The 12,956-nt window shown below is 31.3% G+C and overlaps 2 protein-coding genes across 5 annotated transcripts in view; one reads left to right on the top strand and one right to left on the bottom strand.

The window, feature by feature from the left end:
• The window catches only part of LOC123004958 (ras association domain-containing protein 10-like), a 34,002-nt gene extending 22,617 nt beyond the window's left edge, over window positions 1–11,385 (top strand). For 2 of the 3 annotated variants that reach the window (XM_044398513.1, XM_044398514.1), the window contains 3 exons: window positions 7,336–7,520; window positions 7,567–7,916; window positions 10,519–11,385. In XM_044398513.1, coding sequence (XP_044254448.1) covers window positions 7,341–7,520; window positions 7,567–7,916; window positions 10,519–11,278 — 1,290 coding nt within the window. In that variant the 5' untranslated portion in view covers window positions 7,336–7,340 and the 3' untranslated portion in view covers window positions 11,279–11,385. The remainder of the gene's footprint in view (window positions 1–7,335; window positions 7,521–7,566; window positions 7,917–10,518) is intronic. The other variant, XM_044398515.1, reaches the window with a different exon arrangement.
• Window positions 10,723–12,956, bottom strand: part of LOC123004959 (sperm mitochondrial-associated cysteine-rich protein-like) — a 4,711-nt gene continuing 2,477 nt past the window's right edge. The window contains exons 2-3 of one of the 2 annotated variants that reach the window (XM_044398517.1): window positions 11,903–11,969; window positions 10,723–11,846 (exon numbers count right to left, since the gene is read on the bottom strand). In XM_044398517.1, coding sequence (XP_044254452.1) covers window positions 11,437–11,846; window positions 11,903–11,933 — 441 coding nt within the window. In that variant the 5' untranslated portion in view covers window positions 11,934–11,969 and the 3' untranslated portion in view covers window positions 10,723–11,436. Of the gene's footprint in view, window positions 11,850–11,902; window positions 11,970–12,956 lie in introns of both variants that reach the window. The other variant, XM_044398516.1, reaches the window with a different exon arrangement.

Raw genomic sequence — 12,956 nt, 5'->3', positions numbered from 1 at the left:
ACTTCTTTCAAAACTTGTTTCACATTTGAAACTTCCAGAAAACAATCAAAGGTTCTTATAAATCCAGAAAATTATAAAAAAGCGTAAAACTCGAAAGGAAATTCTAAAAATTCTAAAAATTCAAGCCATTGTTTGGTTAATCTCTTATAACGTGTCATAAAATTTTTAGTAGGTCTTAGGAAAATGATTTTTCTATAAAAATATCTACAAAATCCTGTTTTTTCAAAAATTAATTTTTTTTGGTTTTGAGTCACTCTAGGTATATCTTTTTATTTGTTTAAATATACAGGGTGTTTCGTTTTTATTGTTACAAATTACTTTAAATAGGAGAAATACATGATGGAATATTCAGTTTTAAGACAAAAGTAAGAAAGCTACACCCCTCAAAGAGGTGCATCTATTGATCAAAGAGAAAATGTTGACATTTTTAATCAAAGGCTTCCTAAATTGGGTGAGTTTAGGGTAAAATGTATACTCTAACTATTTTGGCTGTATAGTTTCTTCCCACTTTCAGCAACAAAATTCTAAATTTCATAGTTTTTCATGAAAAAGGTATTTTTTAGGGAGTGTAGCTCCCTTACATAGCATTTATCGAAACATGTTTGTACAAAACTTTTGTCTTAAAATTGAAGATTCTCTCATCTATTTTAATTTGTAACAATAAAAACGAAACATATTTTGTACAACAAATTTTTGCAGTTTTTTTGAATATTTAATATTGGGTACATATTTCAACTTCGTCATTTAATAAAGCTAACAAGCTGTTAAATTACCTTTAAATAAAGATTTTGATAAAGATGAAGTTAAGTTTGATTGTTTGAAATTTGAAGCTTATGAATTTTAATTTAAAAACATATTATAAAAAAATTAAAGCTTCCAAAAAACATCCAAAAATACTTAGAAACTTGAAAAAAATATAAAAAAATTTGAATGAACCTAAAACAGAACGATCATAGTAATTCTATAAACATCAACAAAACCCTGATAATATCAAAAAAATATTCATTAGTCATCCTACAGGTCAAACTTTTTTGTTTAAAGTACATACACGGTGTTCCGGCTAAACCCCACATTAGAAGTATTGTGAGTTCAACAATGATATTTATCTAAAATTTTATTTATAGCCATAATCGGTTAGGTTCTGCTCAATGAAAATATTTTCAAGATGGCGGTAGTTTCTGTTGCACCGGAAGTGAATATCAACTTCGTTATTTTAAATGGAAAGCTATGTTTTTTATTGCCGTTTTTTCAGAGAGTTTTCATTAGCCGTTCCTAAACCTAGGTTTAACCGTTTTCGAAATGTTCAGACTTTTTAAAAAAAATTGGCTTTGATTCTTCCTATTCAAAAATCGATAACTCTACCATTTTTTATTATGTTGAAACCGTATTTGGGTATACGAGAGAAAAAGGTTAGATCTTTTTTTTTTGGTTTATTCATAATTGGCAAAATAAATAAACAAACCGCCAAAGTGTAAGGTTACGTTTAGGAAACTTCAAATAAACTAAATATTTCTAAATGAATTCCTCCAATTTTTTCTTCATTAAATGGAGGAGAATTTAGTTCTACTTCGATCTGTATTAACATTCCCTATACCTATGTTTGATAGTTATCAAGTTATAGTAACTCCTTTTGATATTGTGAGAAATTCATTAGCCATAGCTACTTTGGCATAGGTTGTCATAAAAATAAGAAAAAAATAGAATATCAAAGTTATTCAAGATTTAGATTAAATAAATTTAATTTGAARAATAACACAATTGTGAAAAAATAACTTGGCGATATACTTGCGAAATATTTCCATGGCAAACTATGGATAGTAATGAATTTCTTCCATTGTAAAAAAAGTCAAAATAACTTAGGAATTAAACTTAGGTATAGGCAATGTTGATACAGATCGATGCAAAATCAAATTCTCTTTCATTTAGTGAAGAAAAAATTAGAGTCTTCAATTTGAAAAAATTCAGTTATGTTAAGTTTCCCAAATGTAACCTTAAATTTTGTAGGTTTGTTAATTATTTTTCTAATTATAAATACACGAAAGAAAAGATCTAACCTTTCTTTTTCATATGCCCAAATACGATTTCAAAATAATTAAAAATGGTAAAGTTATCGATTTTTGGAGAGAAAGATGCAAATTAAAAAAAAACAGTAAGTCTAAACTTAAACTTAAAATCACTTGAGTAATCCAAAAACGCAATAATAGTTATTTATTATACAAGACGATAAAGAAATTGTTTATCTACGAGTGAAAAGGTTAAGTTTACTAGTGACGTAGTCACGAGGGGACTTCTTTCACGTGTAGAAAAATAATTTCTATCGTCGTGTATAATATTTCGTTTTATTTTGTACTCACCTACCAGAATTTCTTGAATATAAACAGTAGATAAAAATTAGTTTATTTCACTAGACGATAAAAGACTATTTTATCTACTGAAATTAGTTAATAAAAGCACTCTTTAACATTGAGTACAAAATAAAAAAACATAACTTTCTATTTAAAATAACGAAGTTGCTACTCATTTCCGGTGTAACTGAAAGTGCTGCCATCTTGAACATATTTTCATTAAGTAGAATTTAAACAATTATGGCTGTAATAAAAATTTTAGATAAATATTACGTACTGTTAAAACTCCCAATACTTTTAATGTGGGATTTAACCGGAACAGCCTGTATATAATTTGTATATTTGTTTACACATTCAATTTAGAAATTGAGTCGCAGAATCTTTTTTAAGCATTGTCAATTCCTGAATTGCGTCAAGAGTTCCTCAATTTCCAATTCAAAAACATAAAATATTCCATTTCAGGTAGAGACCGGGACTCGGGACATGTCTGCAATGATAATCCGTAGCTTGGCGCCTTTGTTTTCCAGAGCCGTAATCGCGAAAATTGTTAATTGGACATTGTTCCATATTAATTACAAAATTAATTAGTCAGTGCAAACAAACGACAAGTTTTTTATTAAATAATGAGTGTAAGACAGTTATGTCAAACGAGCCGTATCACTCAATCTGGCCATTATATTAATATACTTTCTTTCATCGACAAAAACTTACTATGGCCTGCCACTTTTACTACAATAAAGATACTTTGCAAGTCACGGCGTCGGTGATTGTTAATATCAGTGACTAGGTTCTTCCGCATCAGCCCGAAATATTAACTAGCGGTAATTTTTGTCTCAAGACCTGTCAACACACTCGTGGGATTTATGCTAACGTCGAGGAGGTTTTCCTTGCTTAGCGGATTAAGTAATTAATCAAACAATTGCGCCATCGCCCATTAATAAATTAAATTAAACAAACATGCAAAATACCAATGTAAATTCAAGTAATTGTCATAATTTTCAATTTTTCACTTCAATTTCAGACAATCTAAGTTTAATTAGCAGTGACATACCTTGATAAATTAATTTATAGTAAAATGACACATTCCGTTATAATTAAAATGGACAGATTAGTAATAATTAACACGGAAAAACATAAATATTCTAGTATTTAGCGATTAGTTTTACGTGTCGAAAGAGAATAATGTATCGGGGTCACTGCTTGCACAATGAGTGGCAATCGTGCAAAATGGAACTCTTCGGTTTGTTAAATTGCTCTTAATTAGTGTCTAGTCTGGAGCGTCTTTTCTGCTATAAATAATTAATCGTTTTGACGTGAAACGTGAACGGCCGATTGCGTGAATTTCTCCTATTTCGAGGCGTTTAAACGAGCYCAGGTGGTCCCTAGACGTTTCAAGAAGAATAAAGTAGTTGAACGGTAGTGGTCTGTAATCACTTGAAAAAAATCAAAACAAATAAAGCGAAACCAGTAATTTAGAAGCTAAGCTTGGATCTCCACTTTGGGAACACTGACTCGAAGATGATTATTAGGTTAGTGCGTAAATTCGCTTTGATTTTTTTGGTAATCCCGATGGGCGTAGACTGTGTAAATGCGATTTTAATTTAATATTATTAGCTGCTACATGTGAAGTAGCTTTTACAGTAATATCGGACGTGCTTCTATGCCTCTTTTTAATTTCGTGCTCTTCTTGATTTATAATGTGCATTTTAAAAAGGCCGCCTGTATAATATCTTGTATCGGAGTCGTCGCAATTATTTCCTCAATCACCGGGAAACTAATGGAAAAATCGCGGTTAAAGCCTTTCAATGTTCGTGAAAAATGTCAACRGACTGTTGTAAAAGCATTTCATAGTTCGTCGCGCATAATAAACAACATTATCGAACTTATCTCACTTCCTATAGTGCAACGAAAGCCTGTCAACTTGCTACTAAAACCGACAAATGTCTGTTAACTATCATTTCGTTTCTTTTGCTTTTTTATTATTACGGACGAGATGTAAATTATAAAATGAAACGGGGCTTGACAACAGTGGGCAGATTCGAGACTAGTACACCTATACTGGGCAACAAAAAATTTCTGCAATTGGCAGTATCTATAAGCTGATGTTTAACAAGTTCTCAGCCTCCATCTATTAAATAAGGAAGTCTCATAAATGATTTTTGCGCTTATTCTAATTGGATGACTCGCATCGAGTTTCTTTCTTTTCTCTATTTTCATGTTTCTTCTTTCTTTTCTTTTTTTCTACTGGTAGTATTTTTTTTTAATTGCTAAAATCTTATGTTACTTTCAAGACAATATTATAAATAATATGTGGTGAAAATTTWATCAAAATCGCCGGAATAGATCTCAGAATATTTTGTTTACTATACTCGTTTTCATATTAATGTGCATCGAAGTAGTCGTTGAAAGGGATCATTTTAAGGTTGCAACCATGCAAAAATTCAAACAATCCTAACCTCAACCTTCCCTAAAAATATATTTTTTTAATAAATGTGTACCCCAGGTAGCAAAAGATAATTAAAATTAACAAGGTAATTAACACAGGGTAACAAGCATAAAGATTTTGTTATTATTGATGTAATTAAATTTGTTCTGAATGACATTAGTGAGACTATGTGTGAATCAGACTTTAAATTTAGACTTCTACAACCCACTTGATACATATTAATATGAAAAAGAGTATAGTTTGAAATTGACTTTCAAAAGAAATTCGCAAAAATCAGCGTCTTTTAGGGTCTAGGATTTTGTAGATATTTTTATAAAATTTTTAGGATTTCTTTTCGATTTTTATTTAAGTTTTTTTTTATTTTTTTGGATTTTGAGCCTCCTCGTATGAGAAGTTTAGAAATAGCCCAAATCGCTCCATTTTCGCCAAAAATATTGATTTGAGCACTTTTTTTGTTGAAATACGTTTATTTACAAGGATTTCTGTCTTAAAACCAAAACAAATTGTTTGAAAATTGCCCAAATTGCCTTAAATTTGCCAAAAACTGTTTTCGTTGCAATACTTTGATTTACAACAATTTCTGGGTTAAAACTCAGCCACATTGTTCTAAATTAATTCAAAGCGCTTTAAATATACTAGATATTTTAATAACATTTTTAGGATCTCCCCGAGTTTTATTTAAAATTATAATTTCCTCGGGTTGTGAACCTCCTCGAATAAGGAGTTTGGAGATAGCTCAAATCGCTTTATTTTCACCAAAAACGACGATTTCAGCACTTTTTTTCGTTAAATTACGTCGATTTATAAAGATTTCTGTCTTAAAACCAAGACAAATTGGTTGAAAATTTGTGAAATTAATTAATTTTGCCAAAAACGACGATTTATGAACTTGTATAAAGGGGGATTTTTGCATGCTTTTTGCAGTTTTAAGATTTAATACAATTTTTGTCGGATTTTTCGTAAATTTTAAATTTGACTGTTTTTCTGTATTATAGTTTAAAAAATGATTTGACAACCCAATGTTACAATTAACACCTGAATATATCTACTTATTAATAAAACATTGTAAACTTTTTAAACATAATTTAAAAAATTATAAAGAGTTTGTTTTTGCGTTTTCCAGAGTATATTAGGATTTTTGAATGTTTTTTAGAATCCATAAAAGGAAACAGTTCTTTTAACGCAAGGTAACTTGTTTGTCTAATTAAAATTTCTACACTTTGATATGACTACTTTTTTAAAAAATGAAATCAGAATATTGATCTTAAAATTATTAGGTATTTCAAAAAAATTATTGATGAACTATTGAATTATTTCAATCATGGGCGCCCGCAGAAAAAAAATTAAATTAGAACGAGTTTGTGAAAAATCAAAAAAATCTTTTTTTATATAAAATAGCAACCACCATTGTCCCAGGTGGGGCAACGGCTCCCACTGCCTCACCCCCTGTGGGCGCCCATGATTTCAATTACATTTTCTTAATAAACAGTTGTTCTAATTGAACTAAGATTCAAAGAGTGATTTATACAGTGCGATCAAAAAGTTTATCTATCAAGCAAGCCTAGAAATTTAAAACGTGTGTCTGCGGAAGATAAAATGTTACAATGGTAAATAAGAAATGTCAAAATATTTTTTTTGTAAACTGTAACAACAAATCGTGATGAACGATTTTTATGAATAAACTCCAAATACATCTCATTTTAGGGTGTTTTAAGACGTTTCATACAGTAATTCAATTTGTTTAGATCAATAATATTTTAATTTTTATAAAATAATTTTTTGATATCTAGCTGACATACAGTGCGATCAAAAAGTCTTTCCATCAAGTAGGCGTCCTAGTTGAGGACGTATGTTGCATGGCAATTTGTATGTTATCTAGATGTCAAAAAATTATTTTATAAAAATTAAAACATTGAGCTAATTAAATTGAATTATTCTAGGAAACGTCTCAAAACAAACTAAAATAAGATTTTGTTGGTGTTTATTCATAAAAATCGTTCACCACGGTTTCCTGTCATAATTTACATAAAAATTATTTTGACATTTCTCGTTTGTCATTGTGACATTTTATCTTCCACAGACACGTTTTAAATTTCTACGCTTGCTTGATAGACAGACTTTTTGATCTCACTGTACAAACTTCCAAGCGACATACGTCCTCAACTAGTACGCCTACTTGATAGAAAGACTTTTTGATCGCACTGTAGTTTCTCAAGGAGGGGCCCAATTAGTTGATTTCGGCCCTGTCACGCCTTACTCGCCAAAATTGTTTCCAATTTCCCGATCGAGCGTTGAAATCGCTAAAAAGCCGTCCCAGCCTCTCAAACCCGCCCACTGTAATTGTCGAAATAAGTGAAAAATGTTGGAATTTTTTCCACTCCGTGTCTGAAATTTAAAGACGGTGCTTTACCAGCAAGTGTGTCTAAATACGTGTTTCCGGCGAGACGTTACGTGCTCAGTAGTCAGCTCAAGTTCCCACCGTTTAATAGAAAAAAAATTCCTCCACGCTTCATTAGCCCATTTTAAGCAATGACTTTATTTCAGATACCATGATGTGGTTGGATGACGGTAAAAGACACGTTTTGGGCGATTCGGACGACGACAGTGTGAGCAGCGGCGAGGAGGTGCCCATATGGGTGCGCGGGGAGCAGCGCTGGGTCTCCGGGATCACCGGCGAGACCACGTGCCAGGAGGTCATCCAGGTCCTGCTCCAGGACGAGGAATGCAGAGTAGGRTCCCAATTTAGTACCAACGTTTCCTAAAAYGCAKTTTCAGGGCCGCCACATGGGACTCCCCGAACAGTACCACATAACAGAACGGTGGAGAGGTGTGGAGCAACCTCTAGAGCGCCAGTCTGTCATTTTAGACATTTGGAATGCGTGGGGGACAGCACAGCCCGAAGTGAAAATCTCACTGAGAAGAATCAAACACGACAGGCCCCCAAGTCGGAGAACCCGCTGTCGGTCGGACTCAAGCACGTGGTCGGATCGCAGCGCCTGGAAAACTATACATCCGAAGAGGCTACACGCTTTACAGAACGAAAAACAACCATCAAGCACGGAGGAATTACTCAAACTAGTTCTAGCTCAAGGAGAAGTCATCAGACGACAATTAAAGAAGTTGAGGTGAGAATTTCATAATCAATAAAATTATCGATAAACATCGATATATAGTATGTCCCCGGATTGAGTTTAAAAGAGGAAAAAAAAATTTTATCTTTGATTTTGTAAAGGAAAAACATTTTTTGCTTCACATAAAACGAGCAAGAAAAGTACTTTTTTTTCTTGATTTGGACTCTGCTTTTTAAATTCCATCACATTGGCGGTATTTTGTCCAAAATCAAAAAAAAAATTAACTTTTCTTTTCACTGGATCAGAATAATGAAGTTTTAATAAAAATAATAATAACAATAAATAATAATTAATAATAATAATAGTAATAAATGGTTAATACCGTTAAATATTTAAAAAGTTATATGAAAACACGTGTTTTTGTCTTTTTTTTATTTTCAATTCTCTATATTCAATACATAATAATTATTACAAAAAAAGTGAAATCTTGCACAAAAATTTTTTTGAGAAAATTAATTTTTACTTCAAGTTCTATAAGTAGTTCAAAAACAGATGATAACATGAACAAAATTTTCCCATGGACAGATGTCATTGATAAATTTCCGAGAAATAAAAAAAAAAGAAAGTATTTAATTTTTTACTCGTGTTGCAATTCCAGGATATATTATTATGGGACTTCAGTGTCATTTATTTCTCTTGACGTAATTACTATTTTAAGGAAGTAAATAATTAATTATCGATAATTATCGATATTATTTTAATGTTATATGAGATAAATAATCACCTATCGATAATTATTGATATTTTTTTAATGTTATACAGGGTGTCCCAGCGTATGAAAAAAGTCCATTAGTGGCCTTTAGGTGGTAAAATTTAAAAAAAAATGTATAGGACTTTGATAGATACTAATCTAGTGCATCACCAAAAAATTATTTATTTTTATTTTATTATTATGTTTCTTGGAATTTTTGGATGTAGTCTTTTAAAACAATGTTTTTACGCTAAACTTTTATTAGTCGATTTCGCTTAGTTTTAGAAATAAGACGTTTTTTTGACAACAACWTACACTTTTTAAAAATTTATTACACAAAAACTAAGAAGCTAGAACAAATTTTTTCTTACTTTTGCCAAAAAGAAAGTACAAAATTTAAAGCTGTGGCAATTTYTTTAGTGTTTTGCATTTGTAAAGATAATAAATTAAGAAGTTTGTTAAAAATTAAATAACTTAAAAAAATTAATGGAACACCCAATTTTTTATTTTTGTATCTAATAAATTGATAAATTGTCTATCTAAAAAAAATACTTTGATGTCTAGAATTGATAAATGAAAAGATATTTAACATTAAATATTAATTGTAGCAACAAGGCCTATCAATATCTGAGTCTGAGCATTGTTGATTCTATGACAAACATAATAATTCCACCTCGGATCACTTATCCGTTGATTTATTCAGAGATTGTAAAAGTCGTTATAAACACTGAAATTCGAATTATTTTATTGTAAAAATAAAGAATAATATATCCAGTTTAACACAAATGTGATTATTAAGTGATATTTCTTCCATATTTTGTGCAATTGTGCACTTTTTGGCTACTGAAACAATAGTACGATAATTATTTTTTTTAATGTTTAACGTTAAATATCTTTTTAGTTATTGATTATAAACACCTAAAATAATAATCTTTTAAAGGCAAAAACAATAAATATGGTGTTCTATTTAAATTTTTTAAGTTATTAAACTTTTAAGAAACGCCTTCATTTTTTATTTTTGCAAACNAGTTATTAAACTTTTAAGAAATGCCTTAATTTTTTTATTTTTGCAAACACACTAAAAAAATGTTACAACCTTATAACTTGTACCTTCTTCTTCGCGGTAGATGTCTTAGTTTTTGTGTAAATTTTTTTTAAAAAGTGCATGTTTTTGTCAAAATATCCGTCTTATTTTTAAAACTAAGCAAAATCGAAAATGTTAAAAACATTGTCATAAAAATCTACATCCAAAAACGCTAAGAAACATATGGTGTTTCATTTAAAAAAACACAAGTTTGTATTGTAATTTATTTTTGAGACACGCTGTATAGTTGAAAATAACTTTAGGCGATAGACTAGATTAGTACTCGTATCTATCAATGTCCTATGTAAATTTTTTTATATTGTACCATTTAATGGTGACTAATGGACTTTTTCAACTCACTGGGACAGCCTGTATGAGATACAGGGTGCGCTAGACCTCGCGCCCCAGATAAAAATACAAGGAACATGAAAACAAAATGTTATTTTTTTTTATCTATAAATTAAATTTTGCACTTTAGCTCTATTTATTTCTGTTGGAAAAATAACTTTCCTAGTTTTTTTGGTACAGGCTAATAGAAAAGGAAACAAGAAAGCTGTCTCCTAAATTGTAATTTTGTTTAATGTTTTTTGTGGCTTTTATTGACAAAATTTTTGTATCTTTACTAAATAATTGTAAAAAAAACATAAATAAAATTATCAGTATCATTAAATAGACATATTTTAACGAAATTTTTGCCCTGTTGGTAATAATTTTTTTGTAGCAAGTCCCACAAGAAGTCAGTTGAAAATGTTAAATGTCAAAAAATAATTGTCACAATAGACATCCTGTATAATTATGATGAGTCTAACGAGTTGTTGCAGACACAGTGAACACCAAATCGGCTATTTAGAAGACAARACGCACAAAGCCCGAGTGCGCAAACACGGCAGCAACTACCTCCTTGAAACGTACCTAAAGGGCTTATCCGAGGCTGTAGACCCYGAAAATGAGCCCAATTTATGCACTGACAAGAACAGCGACAGTGGGGTCATGACTGAAGGCGACAGTGAGCAGTCCAACACCAAGACACGACCTCCGGAAGTGAGTTATTCCCTCATTCCACTTTTTCTCTCTCCTAACATTAAGTTCTTTYAGCTCGAGCGTTTTTCCCCCTCATCGGAAGACTTCAGCAAAGACATCAAAGACGACGAGACGAGTTCAACAGTCAGCGAAGCGACAATTAGGGAACAAGTTGAACTTTTCGAGTCAATAGCGAAATTAAACAAACGTCTTCTCAAGGAAGAAGAGTGTTTAGTGAGACTAGATGCGAATCTAAGGAAGTATGACAAGCACAAAACCAGCACGGAAGACTTGACGAAAGCTCTCACTAATTTGAGGACGGAAATGACGAAAAGTGCTTGCGAAATGCAACATAATGAGGTGGTTTTGGAGGAAACGACGGAGATGTTGCTCAATAGGAGGCATTATTTGGAGAATCTCCACAGAGATTTAGCTAATGAAGAGCAGGAGCACGAGATGTTGCAAGCGCTGATGTTCAGCACCAGGAGGCAGAGGCACAACCAAGACAGTTGTAGTCCCTATTACTCGCATACCAAAGAATTGTTAGATACCTTAGTTTAGCCCTTTAATCACTAATTAATTTAATACCAAATATTTCGTACCTAATAGTTTTATCGTCATAACGTTGGAAATTTGTTAGTCATTGATCTGAATATATGTTTTTTACAAACTGACTTTTATTTATTTGAACAATATGCAACTACAAATGACATTCAAAACTACTCATCTTCCTCTTCTTCTTCTCCTCCTTCTTCTTCTTCGTCGCCTTCTTCATCCTCTTTTTCGCTTTTGTCACTCTTGGTGCTCTCCTTCCGATCCTTCGCCCCACATTCTTTGCCGCTTTTGCAACATTCGCACTTTCCTTCCTTGCAACACTCGCATTCTTTGGATTCTTCAGCTTTTTTGCTCTTAGCACAACAGGGAAGATGCTGGCAACATTTTGGGGGCATGTTGAAGTAACAAGGGGGTGGAGGGCAGTAAAATGCGCCCCATTGAGGGAACATGAACGGCGGTGGGGGGTAACAACCGAACATTTGGGGTTTCATGTGAGAGCAAGGACAGTGCGAAGTCCCAGAGGAGGAGGAACTAGAAATGCTTAATTTCWTCTCATCGAGAGACATTTTTCCAGCTTCTACCACAATTATTTTAATAAGAAATAGTGTATATTTGATTTTGGGGACATACCTGCAGCAATTAGGTCTTCAGTAGCGCTCATACTTGATGTTTTTCTAAATTTCTTCACTGAAACTGACTGAAAATCATCGTAGCGGTTTTTTATAGACAGCAGTGATGCTGTGTGTAATGACGTTGTGTTTTAACTTTGATAAAATATTCCAGAAGGTTTATGATGATTATAATCTATTTAAGTGTACTACTTTTTAGGAAATTAAATAAAACGCAAGAAACGCATCATGTATTTAATAAAAAAAAAGAATTAAATATACCAATAAATTTTTTCGTTAAAATTACAATAATTTTAAAATATGCTAATGGAATTTTTTGGTCATGTAACTGCAATGACAAATTTTATTACCAATTGTTTGTTTTAATGAGTGCAACTTGTCAAACACTTTAATTTATTATTAAAAATTTAATGTTGTAAAAAATTTTGGTGCAAAGTAGGCAACCCATGATACGTCTGAGAAATATTGTTGCCTATATAAAACTTAACATTTTGTAAAAGTGAAAGATTATTTTTGACTTTTATTCAATGTATTTCACGTTAAGACTTAAATAAATTAACGGATTTAGTCCAAAATGTAGTACTTTTCTTACGTAATAGTTAAAATTTTGTTTTTATTTACCACTAACTGTATTTTCTAACTTTACGTGGCTAGCCCACGCAGCGTTACTTTCACAATTCTGCAAAATTATCAGAAGCAAAATCATCCTAAACATCTGCAAATATTTGTGAACAAATTATCACAGTTTGCAGGGCGTTTATTTATTAATTTACTTAGTAATAAATCAACAATTCGCGAAATAAAAAGACAAATTTTTTACCTGTAGTAAGTTTTTGTGTGAAAAATTTCCTAAAATCTTTCGAAATAAGAAATTTTAATCTGGTCGTCTCTTCAGCTTTATTTTTACAAAATCTATCAAATTTTGTACATTTCTTCTTAAAAAAACTAAATATGTATGTCAAAAAAATGCGTCTTTATTTCTATTTCCGCAGTTTTGCTTTATGTTGGCAAAATATTTTGGATTTCATTATTTTCTTAGTAAAACAACGTTCTAG

This window comes from Tribolium madens, unplaced genomic scaffold (genome assembly GCF_015345945.1).
Source record: "Tribolium madens isolate multiple individuals breed KSU strain unplaced genomic scaffold, Tmad_KSU_1.1 Scaffold_20;HRSCAF=117;Tcas5.2_LG4, whole genome shotgun sequence".
Taxonomy (NCBI): domain Eukaryota; kingdom Metazoa; phylum Arthropoda; class Insecta; order Coleoptera; family Tenebrionidae; genus Tribolium; species Tribolium madens.
Note: the sequence above shows the minus strand (reverse complement) of the source record. Positions and strands in the feature narration are given on the sequence as shown.